At 32.0% G+C, this 16,692-nt stretch overlaps 3 protein-coding genes across 4 annotated transcripts in view; 1 reads left to right on the top strand and 2 right to left on the bottom strand.

Annotated features, from left to right (window-relative positions):
* The window catches only part of LOC117151392, a 1,655-nt gene extending 697 nt beyond the window's left edge, over window positions 1–958 (bottom strand). The window contains exon 1 of the mRNA XM_033319598.1: window positions 481–958. Coding sequence (XP_033175489.1) covers window positions 481–726 — 246 coding nt within the window. The 5' untranslated portion in view covers window positions 727–958. The remainder of the gene's footprint in view (window positions 1–480) is intronic.
* A 1,402-nt stretch (window positions 959–2,360) lies between these two features.
* On the top strand, window positions 2,361–6,374 carry LOC100741735 (pyruvate dehydrogenase phosphatase regulatory subunit, mitochondrial). Its single transcript, XM_012382883.3, has 14 exons — window positions 2,361–2,653; window positions 2,734–2,946; window positions 3,017–3,180; window positions 3,284–3,447; window positions 3,537–3,720; window positions 3,789–3,994; window positions 4,050–4,365; window positions 4,539–4,696; window positions 4,773–4,921; window positions 4,997–5,204; window positions 5,316–5,405; window positions 5,488–5,667; window positions 5,746–5,946; window positions 6,069–6,374. Exons 1-14 carry the CDS (start codon window positions 2,394–2,396, stop codon window positions 6,276–6,278), a joined length of 2,703 nt encoding a protein of 900 aa, XP_012238306.1. The 5' UTR covers window positions 2,361–2,393; the 3' UTR covers window positions 6,279–6,374.
* A 47-nt stretch (window positions 6,375–6,421) lies between these two features.
* On the bottom strand, window positions 6,422–16,119 carry LOC100745008 (CCR4-NOT transcription complex subunit 1). 2 transcript variants are annotated; one of them, XM_012382881.3, is made up of 14 exons: window positions 15,718–16,119; window positions 14,943–15,155; window positions 14,359–14,793; window positions 13,977–14,273; window positions 12,950–13,893; window positions 12,697–12,850; window positions 11,617–12,618; window positions 9,906–11,543; window positions 9,562–9,825; window positions 9,271–9,488; window positions 8,978–9,184; window positions 8,782–8,908; window positions 7,176–8,704; window positions 6,422–7,095 (listed from the first exon to the last, which is right to left on the bottom strand). In XM_012382881.3, exons 1-14 carry the CDS (start codon window positions 15,817–15,819, stop codon window positions 7,017–7,019), a joined length of 7,209 nt encoding a protein of 2,402 aa, XP_012238304.1. In that variant the 5' UTR covers window positions 15,820–16,119; the 3' UTR covers window positions 6,422–7,016. The 2 variants fall into 2 exon arrangements, with proteins under 2 accessions (XP_012238304.1, XP_012238305.1); XM_012382882.3 differs by having other exon boundaries at window positions 8,788–8,908.
* Between the last annotated feature and the right edge of the window lie 573 nt (window positions 16,120–16,692).

The raw sequence follows: 16,692 nt of genomic DNA, 5'->3' as shown, positions 1-16,692 counted from the left end.
TCTAATAATTCCGGTAGTTTGTTTTGTAAGAAATCGAAATATGCTGCTAACGTTACATTTCCTTCGAAAAAATATGGCCCAATAATTAGATGTCCGATTATACTAGTCCAGACGTTTACGTTCCATCTTACTTGAAAATGTGTTTCAAGAATAGAGTGAGGATTCTCATTTTGCCAATTATGCATGTTATGGACATTGAACATGCCGTTCCTTGTAAATTTCGCTTCATCGGTCCATAAAATTTTTAACAGAAATTCTGCATCGTTGGCATGCTGTTGAAGCAACCAATGACAAAATGCCTTTCACGAAATCTTATCATGAGGCATGAGTCCTTGTACTCTGGTGATATGATAAGCATGTAAGTTGTTTTCGTGTAGAATTCGAAGAATCGTGAAGCAACTGAGATTATACCGCAAAGAAAGGTTTCTTGCACTTATGTCAGGATGTTCCAAAACATTGCACTTGCACTTATGTCAGGATGTCCTTTAGTATTTGCTCTTCAACATTTACACTAACGCGTCGTCGACGACCACCATGTCGTCTAAGTTTTTCAAAAGAATCATATTCGTCGAGGGTTCGTTCTGCTCTTTGAATAACACGTTTGCCAGGATGTCGACGATTGGGATACCGGTGTCTGTAATGATCAGCTGCGGCTGATGCATTACCATTACACGCACCTAGCAAAAGTATCATGTCAGTATATTCCTGATTGCTGTATGTAGACATGATGGTAGACTAATAGGTACTGATAGTGGATAGCGATAAAAGTCGAATAGTAAGTTAATAGGTAGGAAAACACTTCGGTCACATTGGAAGTGTTTATCAACATAACGTCAAACGAGACAACGATCTACAGTGAGATCCGTTATAATGAGACGTGATAAAGTGTACGCGTACCGAGCAAAAATTCAAAGTCGATTTTCTCGAAAACAAAGCCTCAAATGAAAAATTTTTGTTCTATATTTTCGACTTCTTTTTTTGCGTAGAATCACCCCCTTTCCGCTTGTACCACCAGTTACCAACCACCCTGTATACAATGCACAATGCAAGATTGCACATAATTATATAAAAAAAGTATTTGATATTTACTTTCATGAAGGGAATCATTAAACATATTCGTGGATTTAAATATTAAATGAAAAAGTTCCTAGAATTCAATTTATTTGTTATATTTGGAAACTTTTTCATTATGAAAGTATAAAATAATTGAGCAGAATGTACAAATGAAAACAAGGTTCATCGATAATTTTGTTTACAACAAATAGTACATAATATAAATTTTCATATGTAACATGTTTATAAAATTACTTCTAGGTAATATTCAAGTACTATTGTGTATGCAAGTACTGCTAAAAATCTATTTTTTTAAATTGTTAAAGATGATAAATTTATACAATTTGTGCCTGTTTTTATGAAGTCTATGAAGTCTATGAAGAAGTTTATGGAAATAACTATTTTTGGAAATAATGCACACTGCTGTCTTTTTATCACTTATAAAAATTTATATATTTTCAAATAGAAATAAATACTTTATAACATATAACAGAAAAGTTACATTTTAAAAATAAGATCAATTAATAATGTTAATGTAAAAAAAGTTGATATTCCATAAATTATGTAATTAATGCCTTTCAATGGAGTGCCTATATATGTATAAATACAAATAAATAATTTATACTAATAGCAAATCTCAAAAATGTATTTTTGAATAAGATAGTAATTTTTACTTATATATTTATAGAAGAGACTAATTCTTACAATAGTCATAAAAAAATAAGTGTAGTCATAAAATATAGTCATAAATAACAATAATTGTAAAAATAACCATATTTGATTAACTAATCTGTATTTTTGATATTACTTTAGTGTAATATATATGCTTTTATATAAAATGTTCAGCAATGTATTCTATATTAATCAAATTATAATATTATAAACAAAATGAATAAAATTTAATGTCCTAAGTAATTTTTGCCTGCCTTTACATATTTTCGTCGACTTTTACTAATTAAACATTTTTTTTATATTTTCAAAACTGTATTATTATATAACAATCAAAATTATAATTCAACTAAAATTTTTTACATTTAATATAAATCGGTTATAACTACTTATTTCTTTTTCAAACCGATTTTATCTAAGTGATCTCATAAAAACTTACATGACATTTATTAAAGACTAAACATATTTTGAATTTTGTAAATTAAATGTTAACATAATATAGTTGATAGTGTTTGAAGACAATTAATGAAACGATAGTTCAGAGAACAGTCTCGCATTCTATAACAATCTAACCTTAAAAGAAACGTGATGATCTATAAATATACATGTATATTTATATTGTTTTTACGTGAAAATTAGTAAAAGATATTAAAGTTCTATCTATATACATTATGACAATGTGGCATCATTCTAAATTAATTTGTAATAAATTTGTGACAAAATGGAATAATTTTGCTTTTTACAACTACAACAAAAGAATAAGACATAGTAGTTCAAAAACTACTGTAGAAACAAATGAAGATGTTGATGACCCACTTCCTAAGCAAACAAAAGTTGTTATATGTGGAGGTGGTGTTATGGGTGGTGCAGTTGCTTATCATCTTTCACTTATGGGATTAGGATCTCAAACTGTTATTGTAGAAAGCGGCAGGTATGAAATGGCAGACTTTGTAAGTCCATTTTGGACTGGATAAAAATGTATTTTCATTTATTTACTTTGACTAAATTTAGATTAGGAGGTGGAACAACCTGGCATACATCAGGATTAGTAGGAGCTTTTAAACCAAGTTTGGCACAAGTTAAGCTAGCTCAGAATACCATAGCATTATATAAAGCATTGGAAAAAAAAGGCTTATCAACAGGATGGAAACAATGTGGTAGTCTTTCTTTAGCACGCACAAGAGATCGTATGACTGTATTTAGACGAATGAAAGCACAGTCTATGTGAGTCAATTACTAATTGTAGTAGTATATAAAATTAATTAAATGTAGATCATTCTATGAATATTTTTAGTTCCCGCAATATTGAATGTCATTTGATTACACCAAAGCAAGTACAAGAAATATGTCCATTATTACGAGTAGATGATTTAGTTGGTGGATTATGGATCCCAGGGGATGGAGTGGGAGATCCATATCAAATTTGTTTAACATTAATAGGAGAGGCAAGAAAGAAAGGTGTTTACAGTTTTTCATGAAAGTAAAAAAGGATATAAGAATATGTATTTAATTTCATATTATAATGAGATTGTAAAATTCATTTAGCTCCTAATACTTTTAGGTGTTAAAGTGTTTGAAAATTGTAAAGTTACTAAAATTATTACACAAAATGGTAGAATTGCAGCTGTAGAAACAACACATGGTACTATTGAATGTGAACATTTTGTTAATTGTGCTGGATTTTGGGCACGTAATGTAGGAAAATTAAGCGAGCCATATGTAAAGGTTAAATATTTTCTTTACTGTTATTAGTGAATATAAGAAAGAAATATAATTTTTATAAATAATCTGAATTAAATATATTCTATTTTTAGGTGCCTCTCCACCCTGTAGAACATTATTATTTGCATACAAAATCAATTAATGGTTTAGATCCTATGACCCCTGTTATAAGGGATTTGGATGGATATATTTATTTTCGAGAAAATAACGGAAGTTTATTAGCTGGTGGCTTTGAACCAGTTGCAAAACCAGCATTTGAAGATGGAACAATACCTGGTTAGATATAGATTTTTATTTATTATTGATCTTATATAGACTTAAATATGCAACAAATTTTAATTTAGGAGGTACAGAGCAAAGATTTCTGCCAGAAGATTGGGACCATTTTCATATATTACTTGAACAGATGCTTTATAGAATTCCAAGTCTAGGAAATGCTATTTTAGAAAAATTATGTAATGGTCCTGAAGCATTTTCTCCAGATTGTAAGTGGATAGTTGGTGAAGCACCAGAAATACGTAATTATTATATTGCTGCTGGTATGAAAACGGTAAGTTACCATAAGTTATGAAATTATAAGATATACAAAAATATAATTTTTATAGGTGGGTATATCAGCAGCTGGTGGAGTTGGTCGAGCAACTGCAGAATTAATAGTTAACGGTTCAACATCTTTAGATATGTATGAATTAGATGTGTCACGATTTTTGGGACTTCATAACAATCGTAAATTCCTACGTGATCGAGTAAAAGAAGTTCCTGGCATGCATTATGCTCTACAATATCCACATCATGAATTTAAAACTGGTAGAAATTTAAGAATGTCTCCAATTTATCCAAAACTTCGAGCAGCTGGTGCCATATTTGGTCAAGTAATGGGGTACGAGCGACCATCCTGGTTTCAATTAGATGGTGATAATGGTAGGTTCACTCTCTTTTATAAAAGACAAATTTTCTATGAAAAATTTTATATTAGAAGATAGATATTTCTATATTTTTTAGTATAAAATTCTTCATAAAACATTATTTATTAACATGTCTGTATTATAAAAGAAGAAACTGGATTTTATTATACAGATTGCTTTGCTACACAGATTTAGAGACGATTGATGGGTTTCAAAGATGTAAGATAGCATATACAAATACGTTCAGTAAACCACCATGGTTTGAAGCAGTTTGGAATGAGTATGCTGCATGTCGAGAAACAATTGGACTGAGCGACTATTCTTCTTTCACTAAAATTGATTTATGGGTATGATAGATTATTGTAACTAATATATGGGTATATTATTGCATTACATGATTTTTCAATTCATGTATTGTTTTAGTCAAATGGAACGGAAGTAGTCGATTTTTTACAATATTTGTGTTCCAATGATGTTGATGTTCCAGTAGGAGGTATTATTCATACAGGTCTACAAAATCATCGTGGAGGTTATGAAAATGATTGCAGTTTAGCACGTATTGCTCCCAATCAGTAAGTTGTTTAAATAAGTTGTACAACTTATAAGATATAAGATATAGCTATATAATTAGACTTTTTATATTTAAGTTATATGATGATTGCACCTACTATACAACAAACTCGATGTAAGCATTGGATTAATCGTCATTTACCAGTAGATGGTTCTGTAGCAGTATCTGATGTAACATCAGCATATACAGCAATCTGTATTATGGGTCCTGCTACTAGGCAATTATTATCAGAATTAACAGATACTGACTTAAATCCCAAAAATTTTCCATTTTTTACTTTTAAGGTATTTATTATTAATTATTAATTATATTTATTATTAGTTATAAGTATATTTAATATTATATTATTCATATTTAATTTTATTATGTTTACCACACATTTATTTCTTGAAAAGGAGTTAGATGTTGGTCTTGCTAATGGAATACGCACAATGAATTTAACTCATACTGGAGAACTTGGCTATGTCTTATATATTCCAAATGAAGTTAGTATCCTAAATTAATAAAAAAATCTTTTCTAAATTATGAATTTTATATTTTATTGATGTACACATTACACATTTGTAGTTTGCATTACATGTTTATACAAGATTAGTAGATGCTGGAGTTAAATATGGAATAAAACATGCTGGTTACTATGCAACTCGAGCTTTACGAGTTGAAAAATTTTACGCATTTTGGGGTCAAGATTTAGACACCTTTACTACTCCTTTGGAATGTGGACGAACTTGGAGAGTAAAATTAGATGTAGTTATCTTTAGAATTTGCATGATTTATATATTAAAGTTTAATTAAAACAATATTTTAAAGCTATATGCTTAATAGAAAGGTGTGCATTTTATTGGAAGAGATGCTCTTTTAAAACAACGCGAAGAAGGTGTAAAACGGAAATATGTGCAGCTATTATTAAACGATCATGATCCTGAATTAGATACATGGTGTTGGGGCAGTGAACCTATTTTTAGAAATGGAAAATATTGTGGAATGACAACTACTACAGGTTACGGATTTACATTCAAAAAGCAGGTACATATTTAACGTTATTAACAGATTACTAAATTTATATGATTATAAAACGTTGGTAAATTTTGAAAGCATAAAAATTACAAAATATAAACATTTATAATAATCAATAAATTTTTATTTAGGTTTGCCTTGGATTTGTTCAAAATTTTGACTCACAAGGACGTCCACAAGAAGTGACAAATGAATATATATTGTCAGGAGATTACGAAGTAGATGTAGCGGGAATAAAATTTCCCGCAAAATGTCATTTGCATAGTCCTAATTTACCAACCAAATTTCCAGATAAGGAAAGGGATTCTTACCATGCAACACGTGATCATCAAGTTGTTTGACTCTAACATTATAAGTTTTGAGTTTTGTACAAATAATGTATATAAAGTTTAATAAATTATTTAATAAGTGACAATTATAAATCACTACTTAACATATAAAGCAAAGGATTACTTAAACCACATTTTAATTAATCAGCTTTATCTTTTTTCGTAGCTACAATTCTTAAAAAATTACATCAATGTATACTAGTAATTATATACTATATTACAGATTTTCAGGTGCACCATACATTCTGCAAATACTCCCTAAATGACTTACATAGTACAACATATTAATTTTGGTATTGATTCAATATACCACTTATTCATATTACATTTATATTCAATTTAACCTACAAAAATTCACTATTACTTCTTGAACACCCTTGCTGTCTTGACTTCCTCTTCTTCATTATGATACGCATTATACTGACATTTGTGCTATAATATTACAATGTCGTGGTAACACACTGTCTCAAGTACACTGTTCAAAAGACACATTTTGTGAGGTTGAATGTTCGTTGCTTTCTGATCGATGCAACAATATTTTTATTAAAATATTAACATAATAGTAATCTCGCTTATTCTAGCTCAATTGATACACTTAATATACGATTATTCAATATCTATCCACCAAAAGTTAAGCCCAAAGTATGGTACATCTATCCGTACATTAACAACTTTTTACACGCGATTCTTATTATTTATGTTCTTCTTTTTTACTGTACACAAATCGACAATGAAAAATAAAGCGTCCTATCACTCTGGGATATTCGGTTCCCGAATGGATTCTAAATCTTTTAGGTTCCTACACGAATGAGCTATTGAATCGAATAACCTGAAACAATATAAATAAAAAAATATACATTATATGAAAAATCAAAATAATAAAATACACAATTATTATTAATAACTTACTTTTCAATTTCTGGTGCACAGTGAATAAATTCATGCGTCCAGAATTTGTATGTTGGATTTTTGATAAGTTCAACAAAAGTAACAAGAAGACCCCATGGGTGAGGTCTATTTACAACAAGTCTTTCAAGAATAACTCTTGTAATTTGTTCTTGTATCGCTTGCGTATTAGCTTCAACAAACAAGTACAGAAGTGTACAACAGAAGTAATTCGTATGGGTGTTAGGATACCGCAACTGATTCATAATTGCATTTATGAATAAATAACGGCCTTCTGTATCAAGATCCACTGCCAAGTTTTGAAATATATCCATATGTGCAGAATGTGCGATAGCAGACATGTTAGGCGTATGTCCTTTACTGCGAATAAAAGATATAGCTTGTGTCCCAACATAAAGTACGAGAGCGTTCATTAATGGAATATTATAGCGAAAACCGGTGTCTTGAGACACTTGTAAATTACTACGCAATTCAGAAAGGAAAGTAACTGGAGCTCGCGCTTTTAAATACGAATCAAGTTCTTTTTTGAAACTTAATGGCTGTATCATAGATGCAAAATTTGTCAATATTCGGGGGGTATGTGTTGCTTGTTGTAGCAGATTAACTGTTAAATTCGGTGTGAATGGATCAGGTAACCGCATACTTCTTGGATATGCGCTTAAAATAATATTTTTCATCTGTGTGCAATTAAGTGGAATTACATCACAAAATCCATAGTGATATTCACAAAGAAATTCAGGAAAATCGTGTAATAAGACTAATAGTACTCTAACTGTTCCTCTGTATAACGTATGAACAGGCTTTGCAAGTTCCGTGTTTCGAAGGTATGATGCAAGGTACTTAAAGAGATCAATTAAAAGTTGCGCATACATGCCCCAACATTTTTGTTGTGGTGTAATCGCAAGCGTACGTCCAATAAAAACTCTGTGTGCAACTATATCCAACCAAGCGTAACAAAATCCTGAAGCTTTGGCTGGTCTAAGTATATGTAGCGTATGGCAGAAAGCAGTTAATACTTGATAATTTATTGCTTCCAATACAGGTTCAGGGGTGCAAAGTTCCAAAAAAAGCATGATGAAAATTCTATGATACGGCAATTGTTGAAAATCAGTTCCTCGCATTTCCTGATCCTGTAGTAATACGCCAGCAACGATTCCCAAAACCTTGTTCAGTAAATTAATTTTTGTATGAGTGTTTGTGCTGTCACCAGAATGTTTTACCAGAAGTGCGATCAAACGAACGAAAGCATCCAACGAATGGAAACATTTCGCACGAACAATACATTCTACAGAATTTGTCTCAGCTAAAGCACGATAACACGAATCGACACACATCTGAGTACTCAACTTAAAGAATCTTGTTATGAGATCGTCTGTTTTAAGGATTCCATGAATGTTCATTTGATGGACAAACATTCCGAAAGCTTTCGTGGGATCACGAGCATGCGTTGGATTATGATGCATTGAGATCCATTCGCGTAACAAATATTCCGTCTTTTCCATCAATCCAGGTGGATCGTCAAAGTCACGAGCCTGTAAAAAATAAATAACATAAATTGTAAATACAAACGTGTGTTCTTGGTGCCTTAAGATTGGCAGAATTTACTTACTCTCACCTGTAGAATTCCAGAATGAATATGCGCCGTAGGGCCAGCAGGAGCTCTGTCTGCTAATACTCCTGTATCATGATTTAGGCGCAATGATTCTATCAGATTTGTCAGTCTAAACAGTAAAATTCTGAAAAAAAAATATATGTTTTATTTGAATTAATTCTGCACTAATTAATATCGTAATATTAATAGTCACCCTTCAGGTGGTGCTCTGTGGTGAGCTATTCGGGCAAGTATTTCAATTGTGTGAAATAGGTCAGATTCGGCAACATGTGTAGTTTGTCTTTCATCAATTAAATAAAGTTGCACCAACTGCATAGCAAATGCTGTCGCCATAGAATTTCCAGAATCTATAGCTTGAGCCAAAGCTAAATCATACTGTGGAAGACTAATTAAATGAGACCTAAAAAAGATAGTAACGGTACTATTTATATTTTATCACTCAAATAAATTTAATAATTTAATAATATATTATGAAAAATAGAATACCTGATAAGATAATCGACAGCTTCGAAGTTGTATCGAAACTCTTCTCGACACTCAGTTAAACACCGAGTAATGTGTTTGTTTGTCCATTGCATGCCATAGGCACGTGGATCTTGTAAACATTTTAAAATACGTAGATGAAGTTCTCTATATCGCAATATAATTTCTGAATCTATTACACCGCTGGTAATGGTAGGGCCATCTAATAAACCTTCTACAGCCTAAAATTAGAGATATATAGATTGCATATAATGTAGATTACATACTTAAATAATATAATTTGTAATAATTTACTTTTTTAAGTAATGTCATAGCAGCGCCTGCATCTCTTGATCTTCGTGTTAGGATAATAGAATCTAAGAGACTGTGAAGAGCAGCATGTTGTGGAGGAGGTGCAACTGGACCCATTGCAGCAAGCAATACTTCAACTTCAGCTGCAAGTTTTTCTAACATAGCTCCAACTTCATCGTTACTCACAGCTGCTGCATATGCAGCAACTTGTTGTGCCGTCGCTACTGCAACTGCTGGATTAGCAGCAAATGCAGTTACAGTAGGTTCCTTTAAGAAAAAAGTATTTTAAATAAACAATATTATATAAGAATTATAAATATACGACATATAGAATATGGAATACATACTGTAACAGGTTTTGGCATTAACAAAGCTTGTGTGTCTCGTTCAGATAGTGGTAAGAATCCTGGAATATTCCTCGCAAATTCTTCATAAACAGCCATTTGTTGAGGCGTCACTCCGCCAACTTTTAGTCTTATTTGTTCAGGCATTCTCTCAGCTTGATATTTAAGTAATGGATCGCAATATCTTCTTCCTTCTTGCCGTGCAATTTTTCGTAATTCAATTTCATTCAATAAACGTTTATCCATTTCTGGAATTGCCTTTTCAATAGCTGTTTTTTGTACAAATGCGCAAGCAAGTTCCATATTATCAGCAGCTACTACATTAGCTGCTTGTTCTGCAAGTTCTTTTTGTTGTGGGGTGGTGCTCATCATTGCAGTTAAAAAAGCTTGTTTTAAATTTGTACTAATTGACGCCAAAACTTGATCACGGCAAGTAATCATAGCCATTCCAGCAGTTAAATTACGAACCATATGTCTTGCTGCTGTTCTCATTCGAACTTCTTCTGGATCTAATGCAAAGTCTTTTCTCACAATTTGTTCGCTAGTGGTTAGAGCTATTTTGATCGATCGATCAACTACAGGATGAATCCATTCTTGAATTGCTCTTTCAACAGCTGGACGAACAAACTGTTTCAAATGTGGGTGCGTTTGGAATAATGGCAAATTATTATTAATGGTGATATGTTGAGAAATATTAGCAATCCCTGTTACAGAAATATCCATATAATTAAAACGCGGCTCTGGTGGACCAGTAGGTAAAGATGGTGTTGTATTTGCTGGAGCTGTTTGTGGAACAATAGTTCCAGCTGTAGTAGGACCAACCAATTCTTCAATAGGACCTTGTGTTTGTTGCTGATTGTTGTTTGATTCAGACTTTTTATTAGGATGTGATAGCTGATATTCTAAGTTCCGTAATTTTTCTGGATCTTTTAAATAAAGCGCAGGTTTTAATTCACCTACATCAATGCTTAAATTTTTGCATAATACTTCTATCTCGAATTTTAAATTCAATTTTAGGTCTGGTTCTTGATGTAATTCTGCTAATACATTCATAATTGCCATTGTCCAAGGATTAGGTGGACGAAAAACACGACTTTTTGCACAACTTTCAAGTACTTTAGCAACAAATGGAACAACATAAAGAAGTTCTTGTTGACCTTTGTGATATGCTTCGACAAGTAAACTTTTTAGATCTATATCAATGTGTAAAATCGGTTTATTTCTGCCAAGAGTTAACATTCCTAGCCAATGACCTAAATTTTTTAAAAGTGAGCGATCAGAAAAATTCGCTATTCCTTTATCACTCCGTAATAAAACCTTTATGTTTCTAAATGTTTCTCTAGTAACCATTTTGTACACTTCTGGTAATTTCAAACAGTCCAGAAAATTTGAATATAAAGCATGGAAATTTAATTCTATGCTTGCACGTTTCATTACTAAATACTGAGCCATCCAAGGCCAATACTCTTCTGTGACAATTTCTCGAATTTCGTCACATTTTTGTTGTAAATTAAGTTGACTAAGATTATTGAAGATGAATGCTGTTTTATCTTGCAAAGCTTCTGGAGGTGTTGTTATCTTTTCTTCTTTATCGGTTGCTACTAATAACGTATCAATGTTTGTTGCATTAGCAATAGAAGGCTAAAATTAAAGAAAAAATCATAAGTAACAGTGAAAATGTATTATGCAGTTCTCAAATTTATATTTTACTTACTCTGGCTGAGAGAGAGGTGGTTGGAGTCGTGGATGATTTCGCTTGAGTAGTGCTTGTCGTTATTGTTGTTGTTGTAATAGTTTTATATGGTGTAGTAACTGGTGCCAGCATAGCTGCTAAAGATTTTGGGAGAACTGGACCTTGAGGTCTTGTGGGAGGCTCCTGCCCCTGGAATCCATATTCTATATACTCAATTAAATGTGGTGGGAACTCACTGAAATGTTGAATTGCCCTAACGTGATCACAGTATGTTTGATAGTCTTTTAAACGGCTTTTGAACCGATCCAGAGCTGTTATGCCAAAGTAATACATCTTGCTGCCTTCTGGTTTCCTAAGTGCATCCAATACAAATCTCAGAGCTAATCCAAGTGTCATATAGCTACTAATCAATCCTCTTTCGATAATTCCTCCGAATAATTGTGCCGTAATTTGCAACTCTTTATCTGGGTATTGAGGAAAAAATCGATATTCCTCAAATAAGTTTCGCAACATACAGTTGAATACTTCTCTCTCTCTTTTACTACCAGAATCTTGAAATTTTTTTAACATATCAAGAACTTCATCAATTGATAAGGTAGGATGTGGCGGATGGTTGTATATTCGCTGAAAGTAACTGTTTGCTTCATCTTCAATTTCTTTGGAAACATTTTGTGCCATATCAGGAAATAAGTTCGATGCTTCAGGTATTCTTGCTTTTTCAATGCCTGTTGGTGGTCCAAGTCGTCCTAATCCTCCGATTGTTGTACTTCCAGGTAAAACAGATGGTCCTTGCGTACCAACTGGTCCTGAATGCAACTGTGAAGATAACGGTAACATTGGAAATGGACTTGGAGAAGGTCCCATGAGACGAGATGGAGAGCCAGGTGCTGATACTAAAGGTCCAAGTGCACCTGATAAATTAAACGCAGAACTACTTGGTGGACCAAGACTGGAACCCAAACCAATAGATGCAAGACTTGAACTTAAATTTCCAAGCGGATCCACTTGTTTTGAAGAAAACAACTACAAAATTAAATAAGATATATTTATATATAAAATTAGTGTACAAGTAAATATAAGAAATTACATTAATTTCGATACCTGTCCTCCCAAAGTTGCTGGATTAAAAGGTTCCAATCCACGATGTCGTAAAACTCCTGGTGGTGGAGGTCTACTCATTGTACTTTTACTCAACATTAGACTACAATTTTGTACCATTGTCATTATTGCCTCGGAACATTCTTGAGATACACTTCTGTAAAATAAAAAAGAGGGGAAACAAAAAAAAATATTAATAATAAGGAAATATTATTTATATTAAAAACATTTAGAATACAAAAACAGTAAAACATACCCAGCACATACTTGCAAACAAGCAAGCATTGTTGTTAGTGTTTCTTGTGGAAGTTGACTTGCTTTTGGTACTGTAAGATCTTCCTTTATACCAGGTCCCATTACTTGAGGACAACGTCTTTGTAAAAACTTTACACAAGCAGTAACAAAAACTTCTCCTTGTTCTCTAATTTTATCAGTCAACCATTTTTCTAATTTTAAATATTCTCTTCTTGAAGCCAAACAGGCTAGATCAATAACGAACGGATACGATTGCGCAGTCAATAAATGAGTTAATGCTTTGAGGTCTTGAGCAACATCAAGAATACGAGATAGTCTTGTTTGATCATGATCTCCACGTATATACCATTCTGCCATAGCATGCATAATAATAGATTTTATTTTAACTGTATTTCCATGCCATGCATGATGTAGAATAACAGCTGAATTTGGATGATTCCCAAGAAAAATAGGCATTAATGTACTAAGTAATTCTTGTCTAAGTATTGTAATAGGAGCACTAATTTGTAATAATGCTAATACAAGAACATCAGGGCAGTGTTGAATGGGCCATTTAAATATTTCTTGAACTGGTCCATACAGTCCTCTTTCTGCCATATGCAAGAGTAATTCAACTACATTTAAGGACCTCCAAGTTTGTGCTTCCTTACTGTCACTCTCTGGTGCTGCTTTCAATACATCAACAGTTACAGAATGATATGGATAATCGGCGAAACAAAATATATCAGGGCACTTTAAAATTTGTTGCACTAAAGAAAACTGTCCTTCTATGTTATCCCAATGACGATAAAAAAGTTCCACGGGAAACATATCTGGAGGATATCCTTGATGTTGCAATCCCAACCTTAATCCTGTGATCAACAAATTCAATCCTTGTCTATCTTTGATAACAAATTCTGCATGATCTAGTTTAACTATCACTTCATTCCAAGATAATGTTGATTGCTGTAATTAACAATGAACATAAATTAAAATTAAATACTTAATTTAATACATAAAGTTATTAGATATCAGTTACTAAAGATTACAATTTCTTTTAAAGCTTGAACAAAAACTTCAACATTCCATGTAGTAGGAGCAGCATTATCACTTGATTTTTCCTTATTTGCATCTTGTGTAGCTCCTGAATTACCCCAAAATGATTGTAATCCTCCAGCATCATCAAGACTACTACAGCTACGTGCCATATGACCTAAAACCCTTGCTGCGCATGTTGGAGATATTTCTCGAGCCCCTAAACCAGCCAAAGCTGATCGACATTCTTCAACACTGTTAGTGAATCCATATCCTAATTCCATAATCAATTCTACTAGAGAATTTCCATCCTAAAATAGACATATTACATGCATTAAAAGATTTTTAATATATAATATATTACAATAATTATACAGTTATTATTATTTGTATTACCATTTGATTAACAGCCATGTTTAGTTCGATTTTGGTTTGCGGAGTTTCCCCGTTGTCTGGGTACAAGAGTGGTGCTAGCACCACTGGTACCAGCTCACGGGGAAAATCGCGCCTCAAATTCTTGAGAAATTTTTCTTTTGCTTCAGATGAAAGGCCAAATTGATTGGCTGAATGAAAAGCTTGAGACAATATAAGATGAAGAACTTCAGGTAATGAATCGTGCAATCCTTCTTCGTGATGTCTGTTGCTTGTTTCAGAATTAATATAATTTTTTATCAATTCAGGCAGCTGTTTTTGTACGTGCTCTAGAGCTAATGTACGAATTTCAGTATTTTCAGAATGGAGCAATGCAATCGCAAATGCAACTTCTTGTACCAGAGTTAACCCAAGTGCCTTTTTTAAACGTAAAAAAAACTTTGGTGATGGGTTCAAAGTCTAAAAGATAAAGTTAAAATTAACAAAAGTTGTTTGTTTTAAAAGAATGTGACATAAAGAAATGTTTAATATATATCAATTTATATAAATATACACATATACACACACCAATTCTGATAATCTTTACCAAAATAAAAAGTAAAATATACCTTTTGTTGATGAAATGGATGGTCTATAGCAAAGCACAGATTAGAAATAAAAGAAGGTTTGCTAAGAAGATTAGTACACTCTTGTTTTAGAAGTTGCACTTGAAAGTAATCTCTCGCACTTAATTCTGGTGACTCTCCTGTGGAAAAGTCGATGCACGAGAGTAAAGAGCGCAGCAAATGTCTGTCTGCCTCCAAACCCTTCCACTGCACCAGCTAGAATACAATAATACATTTTAGAATGATGAATTATCATATATAAAATATGTATATAAACATGAATATATTAGATATGACCTCTACGGCATTATCACATATTTAGTAACAGAAATAAAACTGAGAAAAGATTATAATATATTTCAAAATAACTTCAAACAAATAAGTATTTTACAACTATTATATTTGTTAAGTAACTGAAACATTATTATTATTATTTATGTTTTAGAAGGGAGCATTGAAAAATATACAGAGTTTCATCGTTCGAAATAATACGTTGGAATACATACAAATTACGGAAAGAGGCTAAGTTCAAGATGTATTTCATGCCGCGTGAATATTCAATTGCCATTACTTATAGAATAAGTTTATTAATCTATATATAAATCCACATTTATTTTTTTTTTGTGAAGATGTTCACTTTAATAATTGAAATTAAATGGAATCTGTAATAATATTCACGAAGCATATTGCGTTGTTCCGAGGACGGCGTGTGATGAATAGAAGGTGGAAGGGGTGGACATAAGAGATGCAGTAGTACAACAGGTTTTTTTCTACTTACAACTGATATTTCTTGGCAGCTGTCTCGAAAATTTTTCTTATTTAAATTCGTAACCAAATAACTGATTTGTGACAAAGTAAAAGATAACGAGTCCAGGTTCATAGTTCCATGAATACGACCTCGAAAGCTTCAAACACGTTTGAAGCTTTCTTCGGTATCCACGAATTGCCTCCCCGGATTCTCTCCTCGTTAAAAGCATGAAAACTACATTGGCACAGTCCTGCGACCAACATCGGGATTAATATTTTGAAATACAATTTCAAACCAACGTCATGGCGAGCACAACAAGATAATACTCAAAACGTAACACTACTCCAAAATCACACCATATAACCAGTCACACTTTACTGGTCTTTTTTTCCATCTACTTCGGTAGACTTCTACCTCTACAAGACAGCCGGTTCAATGTTTCTTTAAATCGTCACTAGAGAGCGTTAACGTTCGAATGAAAATCTATTACATTTTCTTATATGTTATATTACTAATTTTTACATAATTGTAAAAAATTTTCTTATAAATTCTATTATAAAGAGCATGTCAATTCATTTTTTTGTTTTACAATCATATACGATTAAGAAAACAACTAAATTTGTTTGGACTTTGATTAATTAATTACGTAAACAGGTTGACCAACTTTACTATAATCATTATTTCAGTGAAAAATAGATATGTATATTTACTAAAATATTTTTCAAGAGATGATAAAATTGTAAATTCTTACTTAATCACATTCGAACATTAGCGTTAAGTATATAAAATAAAAAATAGTAATGATGCTCTACTAAATAATATAAGTGAATCTTAGTAGAAACATAAACTGGTATAAATAATATTATATGAAAAATGTTCACTCCATTTTTGTATATTTTTAAATTTTCTACTTTTTATTAGGTACTATACATTTGTGTGAAGAATAATTTTAAAATCTGATTTACAACTTGATTTTATTATAATTCAGTTATTCTATTATTTTTT

This window comes from Bombus impatiens, unplaced genomic scaffold (assembly GCF_000188095.3).
Source record: "Bombus impatiens unplaced genomic scaffold, BIMP_2.2 scf_0197, whole genome shotgun sequence".
NCBI classification, from domain to species: Eukaryota; Metazoa; Arthropoda; class Insecta; order Hymenoptera; family Apidae; genus Bombus; species Bombus impatiens.
Note: the sequence above shows the minus strand (reverse complement) of the source record. Positions and strands in the feature narration are given on the sequence as shown.